This window comes from Nanorana parkeri, unplaced genomic scaffold (genome assembly GCF_000935625.1).
Source record: "Nanorana parkeri isolate BGI_ZX_2015 unplaced genomic scaffold, ASM93562v1 scaffold174, whole genome shotgun sequence".
NCBI lineage: Eukaryota > Metazoa > Chordata > Amphibia > Anura > Dicroglossidae > Nanorana > Nanorana parkeri.
Window position 1 is genome coordinate 1160813 of NW_017306442.1, and position 14568 is coordinate 1175380.

A 14568-nucleotide genomic window follows, 5' to 3' on the forward strand; every position below is an offset into this window, starting at 1 on the left:
GGGGGGTCTAGGCTTTAAAAATAAATGGTGGGTCAGGAAAGGGTTAATCAGGCTGGAAGCCATCTCCTCTGCGCATTCTGCCCTGAGATACGCAGCCCAGCGGCTACCAACCTCCTCTTCCCCCAAGATCCTCCTCCTTCCTTTTGCATAGAAATAAATTTGTCTTGCGCTGGCCATACACGTGAGAAACTGATCATCCAGCCCCAATTCCATTGAGATAAAAGCTAATCCGATCAATAATCCATTCTTCCTGACTGCTAGGCGACCCCACCGGCGATCGCCTCAGATTTCCAGGGACAGTTCTTGGAGGTTTGTCCCTGAAGTGATTTGGTGCATTGATTGGCTTCAGAAGAATATTCTGTCTTTGTCAGCATTACATTTGGAACATTTTAGGTCATTATTCATGTTTTTCCTTTTTTAAAGCTGACATTTAGACTGGGTTCACACCTGGGCGTTCATAATACGCGTTTTTTTTTACACGATTTGCAGTCCACAACGCGCGTCAAACGCGCATTTACGAGAGCGGTCCGGCTGTATCCTAATGGATACGCGTGGAAAAACGCCCCAAAAGAAGCTCATGTACTTGTTTGGGCGTAGGGCGTTTTTCAGCACGTTTCGACGTGCTGAAGTACGCCCAGGTGGGAACCATGCCCATAGGGAATTATGGGATTTCACTTGCTGAGCGTTTTTTCAGCGCTGAAAAACGCCCAGGTGTGATCCTACCCTTAGGCCTCATTCACGTAGGATGTACTTGTCCATGTGGCGTGCACGCCCGTAAACAGCCGATCCCGGGAGGGACAGGTGCTGCGTGTGAGTGCACGCAGCAGCCTGTTCTTCCCTATGGCTGTACGGTGTCATACGGACACCCGAACTGCACATGCATGCAGGTCCGGGTGTCCCCACTTAGACGCAAACAGGATCCATACAAGCGAGGACACCCGAACCTGCGCGTACAGCCGCGTCCTCCTGTAGGAAAAAACGGGCCGCTACACGCAGCACCTGTCCCTCCCGGGATCGGTGCGCTCAGTGTGAATGAGGCCAAAAGATGAATACATTGTCCTGTTTACAATGTAACGATATGTTAGTTTATAAATAATCTAAAGTATTACAAAATATCTGCAGGACCCTTCACTCTGCGAATATCTGAACTTTCGATCTGTGCGGATGTGTGGGCAAAAAAGGAACGTTCTTCAGTCGTGTCTTTAGGCGACGTATTGTAGAATGTTTTCATGTATGTATATGTTTGTTTTTAAACCCACACATTTTTCACATAATCACATAATTTAATACATTTTATAATGAAACACTTTTTGTGACTTTAGTAATACTTTTAGCACTCGTGGTGACCTGACAAAACAGTGCTAACTTGGTTGATGAAGTAACAACTTCCCTTTTGTGGTCCAGTAATAACATTGTCACATCCTGTGGATTAGAGTAATGTCGGGCTTTGCAGACGTTCACATCAAGTATGCTAACGAGGATGTTTAAAGTGAACCTGTCACCAGTCTCAAGTTCCAAATAAAAGCGAAACTAGTTAAGAAGAGTGTAGATATTTGCCCGTGCCATCAGACTATACTCCTTTTGAAGAGTAGACCCGGCTGAAATGTCTCCAAAAGCCAACATTTCCTTGTTGGCAACTATTCTCGTTATCGATTAGTTGGTGGAGAGAGTTATTTATTTTTTTAATGCAACCAAATCGATTAATCGAAAAAATATCGGGTGACTAATAGATTATGAAATTCTAGGGCTGCAGCTAACAATTATTTTCATAAACGGTAAGGGCCTATTTGCACCAGTGTTTGGGCTCTAAGTGCATATGCTGTCAGTAGGGGCCAGTAGTGTATTATGACATGTACTATGGGGCCTGGAGGTGGGAGGGGACCCTAAAAGGAGGACTGTTGAGGCATTTTAATATGTGTGCATGTGAATACAACGCATATCTATCACTGGTTTAGATACAGGGTCAACTTAGGGATTACAGAGGTTGTTGTTGACCCTCAACCCCCAGTGACCTTTCCAATGAAGACATCGGACGTTCAGGAGGCGTCTTTAGAATCTTTGTGGTCAAGCATTCAGGAAGTGTCTTTAGAATCCTTGTCACTAGTTGCAGATCCCCCTTTGCAGGTTGTGTAAGTGTGGAGAGTTTGTTTAGCTGTCTCATCAGTGAAGATGTATTGCCCTTAGCCCTCGTTCACACCTGAACGTTTTGTAGCGCGTTCTACGCTCGATGAACGCTCTACAAAACGCTCAACAATATAAATCCCATTGTATTCAATGGTCTCGTTCCCACCTTGGCGTATTTCCGCCCGTCCCTAACGCGCTACAAAACGGGCCGTTTTGTTGCGCGTTTCCATTGGGATACAGCCAAGTAGCCCTCGGAAACGCGCGTTTGTCGCGTGACTTTTTTGCCGCGAATCGCGGTTAAAAAAACGCGCGACAGACGCGCATATGCAATACGCCTAGGTGTGAACGAGACCTGAAAGCTTCTGGTCATCCCGGCCAGCACTGAAATTAACCCTGTATGCCTATCATATGCTGTAAAAATCCCAGGGTGTCTCCTCACCTGAAAACTGATTGTAGTTCTGCAACCCCAGCACATATTGAGGTTATAGAGGAATTGTGCGCAGGAGTGCTGACAGTTATGTCGCAATATAAAATAATGTGATGGTAATTTATTATTATTATTATTATTATTATTATTATTATTATTATTATTATTATTATTTATATGATATCTACAGCTCATGTTTTGTTCCATCACAACTTTGCTATGGGGCCCCATGATCTGTAGTCGTGCCCCTGGTAGGGAGTGTATGGTTCAATGTGGCATTCGTATGAGACCGGTATCAGGCGATGTATGGCTGCCCTGGAAGACGTTATGAAGTGAGCAGTATGGTAGGTGGGAACACTGACGTCTGTGCTGTGTGTAAATATTTTACAATGTTTACACATCACGTATAATAGGGATTAGTTACAGGGTGAGTATCTGTCATGCTTGGACTTTGCATTTGGGTAGGGTGACTGTTTATGGCTGTCTGATATGGTATTGGGCTCAGATTGGTTGGCATTGTATTGTACAAATCTCAACCCTGACTCTGACCTATCTGTTCCCTACTCTGTGTGGGGAAATGAAAACCATTGCAGAGATATCCCAGCAACTTGGAAAGACCCGAATGTAATAAACAATTCCAGTGCTAGCAAATGTCACTTGATCTGATCATCCCTGGTTTCTTCTTTTTCTACCTCCATTTGCGTGATAATCACATAAAACCTTTCACTTGTCATTGTATACCTTATTTTTGACCCCGTGATGCCATTGCTGGGTTTCTGTGTTCCTCTATGCGATGCAGGCAGATCACGGCTGGTGGGAGGGGATGGCAGAGTGCTGTACATGGCTTCCTGAAGACATTCCTGCACCCTGCCTCCGGAGCCCTCAGCCCTGTGCAAGCAGTGGGCTGGTTCTTAGAAGGTATTATGCAAATCTCTATAAAGTCCCACTTATAGCCTGCTGATGTCTCCTCCAATCACTGGACCCGGAAGTGATGTGTATTACATCTCTTCCAGTGTCACTGTACACATTCTCCGGCTCCTGCAGCCAGGAGAAGAAGCTGGTGAAGCAGATCTGTGCTTTATCAGCTTCTTTGGGGTCCCTAGGTGACATTAAGGGCCTGACGGGCCCCTGATATCTCCATAAAAGGGACCTGTCATACCCTATCTGCTATTACATAGGGGGATCGTTAGCCCCCTATGTGATGGCAATAAAAGTGTTTAAAAAAAAATGAAAGTAATTTATAAAAGTGTTTTTTTCTTTTTCTTTTTTTTTTTTAAAGTTCCCCGCCCCCACGTACACGCACCTACAAACGCAAACATTGAGCCACATGTTGCATTTCGCCGCGAGCGTCTGAGTGAGAGCAATAATTCTAGAGCCATCAATCACTGATAACCCTAAACTGATGAGCCGTAAAAGCTTTTCAAGCGTCGCCTATGGAAATTTTGGGTATTGTCGTTTTTTTGAGGTTTCATGGGCGCACACAGTTTTAAGGCTTGACGTGTTTGGTATCCATTTACCCGATGGGACCCCGTCTTTTATGTTTTACCCCAAAATTGGGTATTCTTTTCTGTTTCTGTGCATTAAATTTTATTTTAGTGTACTTTATCTTAGAAATACTGGTTTGATAAACGTTTGTGCAAATACCGTGCGAAATAAAAAAAAAATGCGACTCTGCTTTTATAAAATATATAATTGCTTTGGGGGTCTGAAGCTGTTTTTCTAGCCAAAAATTCAGGTGTGTGTATATCGAGAAATGACTCCGGCCAGGAAGTGGTTAAAGTAAAACTTTTCCCTGCCCGGGCAGAGCACAGGTTGCCTTTGAGGTCAATGCTCCATGGTTGCTATAAACAAATATTTCTAAGGTCACACAAACCATAAAGTGAGGTATATGGAAGGTGTGTGATGACTTTTTATTGAGACTCTGCCTATTGCTAGGAGACGGCTATGTATGTATGTATGTACTATAGCAACCGATGTCTAAAAATATACCCTTCACTCCCCATGTTTGGTGAAATCTGACAGCAATGCAGTGCCAGTGCATTGATCTCTACCAATTGCTGGGATCTGGTGAAGAAATATTAACATCAGAGAGAAGATCAGTGTCTTCATCAATCTTTATTTATACAGCCAACCTACAAACAGACGACTGTTCGAATAGAAAGTCTGAAAGTCACATGGCCCGATTTTGGTCGGTGTCATTGACCAAATACGGTTCTGTGACCATATAAGGGCAATGCTTTTATGTGGGATGTTTACTACCATGAGGTAATCTTCTTTTTTTTATCCCATAGTTCTCTTTAGGGTCACGGGAGGATATATACTAACCACCTCCCGTGACCCAAAGCTCAGTATATATTGGGCGATTTCCCGCTTTATGCTGAGAACGCCGTAACCGGGACAGACCACAGCAATACCGTCACGATCCAGCTGGCTGATTGACAGCGGGCTCTGCCTATCCCGCTGTGCCCGCCTCCTCCCTTGCCAGTTCCTCCACTTCCTAATTAATAGAGCCAAGGTGTCAGTTTCAATATCGCACGCCAGCTCTATCTATGAGGATGAGTGTAATTCACTTACCCCATAGTTCTCCTTAAGTGTAATTGCAGGGCGGGGGATGCCTAGGGCCCACGGCTGATTGGGCCGGCGCTGACTGCTTCCTTCTGGGTTTGGGCAGATGCACACTTCTGGATGACCAAATTCTTCAACCCCTACTGATCCGCTGCATGACTCGGGGTGGTTTGATTGCTGATAAATGTCTCTGCTACATGGAAGAATAGAAGGCATGCGGACTTGTAGCTCCGGGTCATGCTGGGGGTGTTAAAGGGGATTTAGTTTTTTTTTGTTCTAGCTGAACAAAACTCTGAATACCGTGCTGGGGAGGAGAACACTTCATGGTATGAGAGTGATATTTCCTGGATGCATTTGTAGCCGACCTGCCAGTGAAACTCTATATCCACCCATTGCCGTCATTGTTCAGCAGTACTAGGTGGTGCCGCTCCCATCCACCTTGCAGATCCTGTAGTATTTCTACAGAACTGGCTCATTTTCTCTCATTCAGCCCACGGGTTAAATGAGAAAAAAAATCTATTGATTCCTGCAGCCATGCTAAACGGTGTAGATGGAGGAATCCCCACCTGCCGGCTATTGTAGATGACCGCCTACATACCTGAACAATGGCTGATGGGATGAGTGGTGCGGACATGGCCACCCAATGCACACATTTCATCTAATTCAGCTGGAATCCAAGCCCTCAATGGCCAATCTAAGTAATCAGTCTACCCATAACTGATAGTTCAGAGGTGGGTGTTGATTGCATCATCTTGTATTACTTGAAAGGGAACCTGTAGTTAGAGAAACTCGGAGGCTGCCATTGAGGACCTCTTCTATAAATGATAGTTGCCTGGCTGCTATGCTGACTTATGGACCTAAATACTTTCTGACGTGACCTGGAACAAGTGTTCAGATCAGGAGCTTTGCATTATTATTCAATAGTTATCATGTCCTGGGGTCAGTGCCTTGGGGAGTACTGAAGCCAGAGATAGCCAGGCAGTTAGAATTTTGCCGATAGAGGTGAGCAGTGGCCGGGTCTCTATTCCTCTCACTTGAGGTTTTATTGAAGACTCCTGGAATGAGATCGTGTGAGTTTACAGCTCTGACTATACGTCACAGTCTGTGTCTGTGTGTGGTTTTTTTTTTTTTTTTTTTTTTTCTTCCATTTTTAATATAAAAATTGTAGCAGTAGGATGAATGATGGTCAAGTAGTAATGGTCATGTGATCTCTGCCAAAGACTCCTGGGAAATATTTAGAATGAGGCAGCCAATGAGCAACTCTGCCTAAACATTGAGTTCCCTCCCTGCCATGGCAGAGCAGACCCTGTGACTAGCCACAGGAGGGACCTGTGAGCCAGCTTTCCTCTCCTTCTGTGTTGTTTTTTTTTTTTTCCCCTCCCTTTCTTCCTACCTTCCTCTCTTCCTTTTCTTTCTCCCTTCTTCCCTACCTTTCTTCCTCCCTTTTTATCCTTCCCTTTTCTTCTTCACCCCCCTCCCTTCCTTTCTTTTCTACCTTGCTTCTTCCCTTCCTTTCTTCCCTTCCTTTTTATCCTTTCTCTTTCTTCTTCTCTTCCTGTTATTCTGTGCCTTCCTTACTTCCTTCCTTCCTTCCTTCCTTCCTTCCTTCCTTGATCGTCGGCTTTCTTTTCAACTTCTTCAATATCCCCATGGGACACTGCTTCAGTCTGGCAATTGGCCTCTTCGGCACCACTACATAAAAGGAGGACAGGGGGTAAATATATCTGTATGTCCCATGACTTTCCCCAGGGCTGCACACGGGATCAGTGCAGGGAAAATAAATATGGCCACCTGAGGGGTCTCCATGAGGATGGGGGGGATTACACAAGTTCCAGATTATTAAAAGTTCATACGGTTTGACTCTACCATGGTGGATCAGTATGAGAAAATGAACAACATCTTCAGACCATATCTTGAAAATGTGGAATGTGTGTGATTCTGAGCCAGACACGTAATTCATATTTTTCTTTTTACACAGTTTGTACCGGCACCCGGTGGATACCCACAACAAGATCCTATGTATGGCTACTTCCTACAAATAGCAGGCCAGGTGAGTTTAATATTCCATCACCCCAGGAATGTGACCTATCCGAGGAAACATATCCTTCCATCCGGAAAGTAGAATAGTCATTTCTGTCAGATGGCTCGGCCTGAAGGGCTTGTGTTATATATCTATCTATCTATCTATATATCTATCTATAGATCTATTTTGGCAGAATTTTTGACCATATTTTGACAAGGTATATAAGATAGCCTCATAGTTCTCTTTTAAGCATAAACATAGCCATCAGTTGTTTTTCAAATCCACTTTTGCTGAAAAGCCTGCAAGTAACTATATAAAAAAATTCCTTAAAGTGTACATAACTCTTGGCCATGAATTCCTCTCATTTGCTCCACTTTGGCCTGTTAAATATATCATTAAAGACATTTTCGTTATTTGTTTTATTAGTGTTAATAAAAAAAAAAACCCCTGTTAATTCTGTTAGAAACCCAGTGCTGTCCTGTGCTCTGTGGACCTAACACACTTCCTGTCCTAGAGTGACAATCTCTGCTCCTCCATAGATACAGTGCAGCTAGTGACTGTTGTCACCCTAGGACAGGAAGTGTTACTGGCAGGATCAGCAGTTAGAAAAGAATGAAAACTAATGCAGTCACCACACCTGCTGTGACCAGGGCTCTTCTCTTGCAGGATGGACAGATAGATGCTGAAGAGCTGCAGAGATGTCTCTCACAATCTGGCATGTCTGGATCATACAAACGTAAGCAGCTGGAGCAAGGCCTTTCTCTGCACAGGGGGGAGGCAGAGAGGGAACCGCACAGGAAGGGGGGCTGGGGCAGCGGGGAGGTCCCTTACTCCGCACAGGAAGGGGGGCTGGGGCAGCGGGGAGGTCCTCAATGAAATAATCACTTTATTAGGTTTATGTAGCCATGGTTCAGATATTTATTTGTGATCAGGAAGCACAATGTAGATATTGGCTACAAATTTACTATATGAGATCTGTTTGAACCAAAGCTGACTTGTATGTATTACAGCACCTTACAGGTTCCAGCTGATTTCACTGCACACTATGAGCTTCTCGCAGTTACACCACAGGAGGGAGGGCCAGCGTTTGCCCACCTCTGACTTAAAGGGACTCTCCTCACCAAACTGCACTGGAGGGGGCCTGAATTCCCGGTCATATACCTGCCCTTGTTCATGCTATGAACCTGATTATTTTGCTTTGTCTTTACAGCCTTTAACCTGGAAACCTGCAGAGTGATGATCTCCATGTTGGACGTATCCTTCTTCTTATCTACAATTGCAGTTCTTCCTCTGTTATGTTAGACTTCATTTCCCTGATCTGGGAAACAGGTCATGTCGTCTATATGTCACCTCCAGCTGCTCTGCCCTATTACAAGATCGGTCACCTATACCCGATCCAAGTACTGCACTCCAGATGCCCTCATGCTGTAGAGTCGGTCTTCCGGGTTTTGACAGTGGCAGTTACAATGTAACAATGTTTTGGGTGTTTTTATCTTTGAATACAATGTGGATTGGATGGGAGCCCCTGTCATGTTTTTATTGCGGTCTGCCTTTGCTGGGAAGATTCATCCCTCTCTATTAGCCCCCATTCGCACCTTCGCGTTAATGTCTTCCCTATATTGTTAAGCGCTGCGCAAACTGTTGGCGATATATAAATCCTGTATAATAATAATAACGCGCCAAACACGCACATTGACGCACGTTCCTACAACTCTTTTTTTTTTTTAAAGTGACTCGCTTGCGGTACCATTGTTAATGGCACCTCAAACGCACAGGTAAAACGCGTTAGGCCCCATTCACACTGAGCGATTTATCAAGCGATTTTTTTTTTTTTTGCAGCGATATCGCTCATATTTCCACACGATATCGCTCTATGTAGCTTCTCCAAACCATTTCAATGGAGCTGTTCACATCTCGCCACTCAATATCACTTGTAGCTCGTCGCTGTAGCTTGTCGCTCCTACATGACCCTTCTTTCGAGCGATTTTGCTCCTGATTGCATACAGCCCAATAGGAAAAAGTCGCTCAATATCGCAAGTCGCTCAATATCGCAAGTCGCTCAATTGTGAATGGGGCCTTAAACGTGCACATACATGTGGTCAAAAACGTGGTACACTTGCAGCAGAGTTTGCTGCATGAGCTTCTTTGCTGCATTTGTCATGCGTGTGGCACCCATTGAAATCAATGGGTGATGTGCAGCAAAAAACACGAGCGAACACAACATGCATTCACAGAACGCCAAGTGTGAACGGCGCCTGATTCCTTCCTTCTTTGTCCTTAGTCCTTCACCCTCGCTGTTCTGGTTTCTTCAGTACAAAGAGGAAATCTTGCAATGGGGAAACCTGTTCTGGTGACGACGATGTAAGAGGGGGTTTCCCATCATTCTGTAGAGATCTCCTCCTTCTTCCTATTGTGCCTTTTGGGACAGGAAGTGAAGGGAAATTTCCCAGATGGGACACACAGCAAAAAAAAAAAGCAATTCATTGGGTTAACCTTTTCTCTACTCTTATCAAAACTAAAAAGAAGGGTTTCTGCTTTCCTCACACTTACTGCCCTCTGCAGTCTGTAATGCTGGGGTGGGCAACCTTGGCACTGCAGCTGTTGTGGAATTACAACTCCCATGAGGCATTGCAAGACTCTGACATCCACAGGCATGACTCCCAGGCATGGTGGGATTTGTAGGTTTAAGTGCCGAGGTTGCATTGAAATGCATTGGTGTCCCCTTTAGGCTAAAGCAGGGGCAGGCAAACTCCAGCCCTCCCACTGTTGTGGAACTACAAGTCATTGCGAGACTGACTGTTACAGGCGTGACTCCCAGAGGCATGTTGGGATTTGTAGTGAAAGCACAGCTGGAGGGCCAGAGTTGCCCACCCCTGATGTAATGCATTGGCTCCCCCCTATGGGCAACAGGAAGCTGAAAACTGCCAGTCGGCTATTGTATTGTGAAATGGTGAGCTGTGTGCCGGGAAACATTCCACGCCGTATCCCATCCATTTAAATCTATTCAGTTCTGCCAAATTCCTGAAATTCTGTGTGTGAAGCAGAACTGTACCAGGATGTGACTTTCTTTTAATGCAGCATGTGTGCAAAAAACGGTACATCCGTCTGTCTTTATATTAGCTTCCTGTAAACCTCTACATAGCAGGGGTGGTGCTGGAATCCGACTTCTACTGCACAGTGCTGCTAGTCTAACAATGGGTGCTTGCTAACAGGAAATAAGAGCTCACAAATACCTCACTAGTGGAGTTTGAGAGAGTAGCGGTGCTGTAATTCGTACTGCACAGTGCTGTTAGTTTAATAATGGATGCTCGCTAACAGGAAGTAGAGTCCAGGGGTGCCTCGCTAGTGGTGTAGTAGAGCAGGGGTAGCCAAACTCTGGCCCTCCAGCTGTGGTGAAACTACAAATCCCATGATGCATCTCTCTCCAGGAGTCGTGGCTGTGAGAATCCTGCAACGCCTCATGGGCTTTGTAGTTCCACCACAGCTGGAGGGTCGGCGTTTGGCTACCCCTGTTCTAGAGTGGTGGGTGGTGCTGTAATTCGGCTTCTATTGCACTGCATAGTGCTGTTGGTCTAAAACTGGATGCTTGCTAAAAGGAAGTAAGAGCCCAGAGATACCTCACAATTGGAGATGCTTCTATGCTGGCCAGTCACAGGTTGAGCTGGGCCAGATACCAGTCTTGATTGCTGAAAGTAAACCCGTCATTAGAGGAATCCAGGGGCTTTCATTGTTGGAACATGCCAGGTGCTTGGCTGTTATGCCACTTTGTCAGTACTTTCAATATCCAACCTGCAAAGGAGCAAAGCCAAAAGCCATTATGTGTGTGCTTGTTTAAAGTCAGTGGCTCAAAGTATTAAAGTTTAAACTTTAAAGGGTCCGTGTAGCAGCCAGTAAAGTAGCGTTTTTCAGGAAGAGTGCCTTCTTTTATGACGGATTTCCTTTAAAAAATCTTTTTATAAAATCAGGTTACCGACCTTCCCGTGCTGCCTGCCAGGGGTGGCCTGGATCACAATACTGCCAGAGGAGGATTGCACATATTTGCCCAATACAGATTGTACTCCCCCGCCCACCCCCACCCCACCCCACCTTTTGTTATTTGTTTTTTTTTCTGCTCCTTGCTATCACAACTGCAATCTGCACTGTGTAGGTCAGTGGCAGGCAACCTCAGCACTTCAGCTGTTGTAGAACTACAAGTCCCATGGTGCATTGCAAGACTCTGAGTGCCAGAGGCATGACTTCCAGAACAGGGGGTAGACATGACTCGCAGAGACCAGACGGGATTTGTAGTCTCGCCACAGTTGCAGTCCGGTACTTGCCAACCCTTGGTTTTGGTGTTGAAGTCGGTGTGATTAATGCCGCGCTCCGGGACTTTTCTGTGTTCTTCCTTAATGATTCATTATATAGAGGGACATGTCGGGCAAGATGGGCTTCAATGAGTTTAAAGAACTGGGGATGGTATTGAATGGCTGGAGACAGAACTTCATGGTCATGGACGCAAACCGGAGCGGAACAATAGATGGGATGGAGCTCCACAGGTCTCTGGGATCTATGGGTAGGTACAAAGAGAACTTCAAGCTGCATCTGGGCTAAGCAAATATTGTCCTCGTATAGGAGTCATGTGTGTTCTTCCTTCGATCTGGGTGAGCTTTGTGTATATCTTCCAGATCTGTGCAGTCATTCAGTGTGACACTTGGAGCTTCCTGTGACCGCTCACTGCTGCTCGCTGTTCTTGTGCAGAGTGGTTGGTCTAGTCTCCGCCCCTCCTGTATTTTTCTGCAGGCAGCCTGTAGTGGGTGGAGTCTGCTGGGTCCCTCCCACTGTAATGACTGTAGATCAGTACAGACAAATGGAAGTTAAGCTTTTTTTTTTTCTTCCAGGCTTTAGATTGAGCCCACAAGCTCTGAACATCATCACCAGGAGGTACAGCAATCACGGCAGAATTGGGTTCGATGACTACATCACTTGTTGTGTGAAGCTGCGAGCCCTGACGGGTATGTCGCCAGCCTGTGGGATTAAAGGGGAACTCTACAGGCAGACTATTGTATTACTGACCTATGTTTGTGTTGCTTGCAGAAACCTTCAGAAGGAGAGACGCGTCACAGCAGGGAATGGTGAATTTCATGTATGATGATGTGAGTACTACATGCGGGGAAAAAACAAAGACATGGACCAATTCTGGCCACTCCCCCTGTGTGTACAATGGAGGGGACGTGTTAACACTTGAAGTCTGGGGTGTTCAACCCCCCTTGTTCTATCAAAGTTTGTGGCTGCGTTAGAATGTGTGACCGTAATGTAATGTGTGACCGTAATCCTAATGTAATCACGCCCATTTTTTCCGGGGTTAAAATATGTGACCGGCAAAAGGTGTCTAATTGAAAGCTTTTCCAGCTGTTCCAGGGCAGATTGGCACCGCAGATGGCATGTGCAGGAGAACCGATCTGCCCTGGAACAGCTGGGAAAGCTTTCAATTCGACACCTTTTGCCGGGTAAATGGTAAAGTATGTCACCAGCACACCATGGTTCAATCTTCAAGCAGTGATCATTTTATTGATGCGCGCGCGCGCACACACACACACACACACACCCATCTTGTTACATTGCAACGTTTCGGGGCCACTCGGGGTGCCTTCATAATTTTGTCATGTCTGATGATGGGACCCTGAGTGGCCCCGAAACATTGCAATGTGACAAGATGTGTGTGCATCAATAAAATGATCACTGCGTGACGGTGTGCTGGTGACATACTTTGCGGATGGCGCTGCTTCAGATCCAAATAGTAATCACTGCAGCACCCACCGCAAGGGACATACCAGTAAGGAGTGCGGTAGGATTCTTCTGCACGTCGGGTAAATAGACACCAACATGTCACGCCTTAAAATTGCGTGCACCTGCGAAATCGCAAAAAAAACTTCCATACCCAAAATTGCCCATAGGCGACGCTTTTACCGCTCATCAATTTAGTGTTAACAGTGATTGATGGTCCTAAAAATATTGCTCGCACTCACGATCACAGGGATATGTAACATGTGACGCAATCGTCTTCACAGGTAGGCGGGGGACTTTAAAAAAATAAAATTTGAATGTTGCATAAAAAGAAAAAAAAAGTTTCTAAACACTTACATTTATTGCTCTCACATAGGGGGCTAACAAGTCCCCCATGTGATAGGACATATACAGTGACAGGTCCTATTTATGGAGACATCAGAGGTCTATTAGGCTCCTAATGTCACCTGGGGACCCCCAAAGAAGCTGGTGAAGCAGAGATCTGGTTCACTAGCTTCTTCTCCAGCTACAACAGCCGGAGAAATGACACACTGAAAGTAATGTAATACACATCAGCTCCGCTTTCAGTGATTGGAGGGGAGATCAGCCGCTGGAAGTGTGCGGGCCAATCTGGCCATCTTTCACCCAGAATAACATGAAACATGGTCAGGAAGGCGCACTTAGCCTTTAAATATTTTTGTTAACCTCCTGAAGACCGCAATGATTGAATGAAACCTCCATTGAGCAGAGAGAAGAGTCTTGCATTGGGCTGGGTGCTCACGGTGTATCTGTAGTAGCACAGATTGGTGGTCTATGAGGCCGGCACGGAACGTTAGTTCTATGTAGCTTTATGTCTGTGGGCTGCAGGGGAATGGATCGGTCCGCAGAAACCTTTTCACTGACTTGTTTCTCTTTCTCCCTAGTTCATACAATCCGTTATGAGCATCTGAGGGAGACCCAAAGCCCAGAAGAAATGCAACATTCCCAGCACCGACTCGCCGTTCATTCCCAGCAGCGCTTGTAATTGTAACCGCTTGCGTGCAATTAGTCATTTTTATTTTTTTAAATAAATGAATTGTGGGCAGAGGCGCGGCTTTTTCTTTTATTGGGAGAAAGTTATAATGTGAGAGATTGGAATAAAGTCCATTAAACCAAACCATCAGAAAATTACAAGGGGCGCTGGCTCCATGAATGAGAACATTTACTTGAATAATGGGGAAAATCTAAAATGTGGGCAATTAAAGTGGACTGAACATCAGATACATTTATTAATGTTTAGTGGATGGTGAGTAGGGATGTCCCGATACCACTTTTTCAAGACCATGTACTTGTCGATACCAATGACCGATATGTTTTCTTAAAGGGGACATGTGACATTTTTTCTAAAATAATACAGACTGATGATTTTAGGACAGTTTCTCACCAGAGCTAAATACAGATCTCACCAGGCTGCGTGCCGATCTCACCTGGGCAGCATGTGGATCTCTGCGGGCAGTGGCTATGCTGATTGGGTGGGTGCCGGCCTGAAAGGGGGTGTGTGTGTGTGTGTGTGTGTGTGTGTGTGTGTGTGTGTGTGTGTGTGTGTGTGTGTGTCCATGGCTGTGTTGGAAAGGAGGAGCCTGAGATATAGAACTATACAGGCACTGCGAAGTACAGCTCCTGCCAG

General features: G+C 45.4%; 1 protein-coding gene across 1 annotated transcript in view; it reads left to right on the plus strand.

Moving 5' to 3' along the window:
• Nucleotides 1-13979, plus strand: part of SRI (sorcin) — a 15678-nt gene extending 1699 nt beyond the window's left edge. Inside the window, exons 2-8 of the mRNA XM_018554814.1 lie at nt 7095-7166; nt 7806-7875; nt 8350-8393; nt 11544-11691; nt 12017-12130; nt 12213-12271; nt 13826-13979. Of these exons, the coding sequence (XP_018410316.1) occupies nt 7095-7166; nt 7806-7875; nt 8350-8393; nt 11544-11691; nt 12017-12130; nt 12213-12271; nt 13826-13852 (534 nt within the window). The 3' untranslated portion in view covers nt 13853-13979. The remainder of the gene's footprint in view (nt 1-7094; nt 7167-7805; nt 7876-8349; nt 8394-11543; nt 11692-12016; nt 12131-12212; nt 12272-13825) is intronic.
• Nucleotides 13980-14568: the final 589 nt, after the last annotated feature.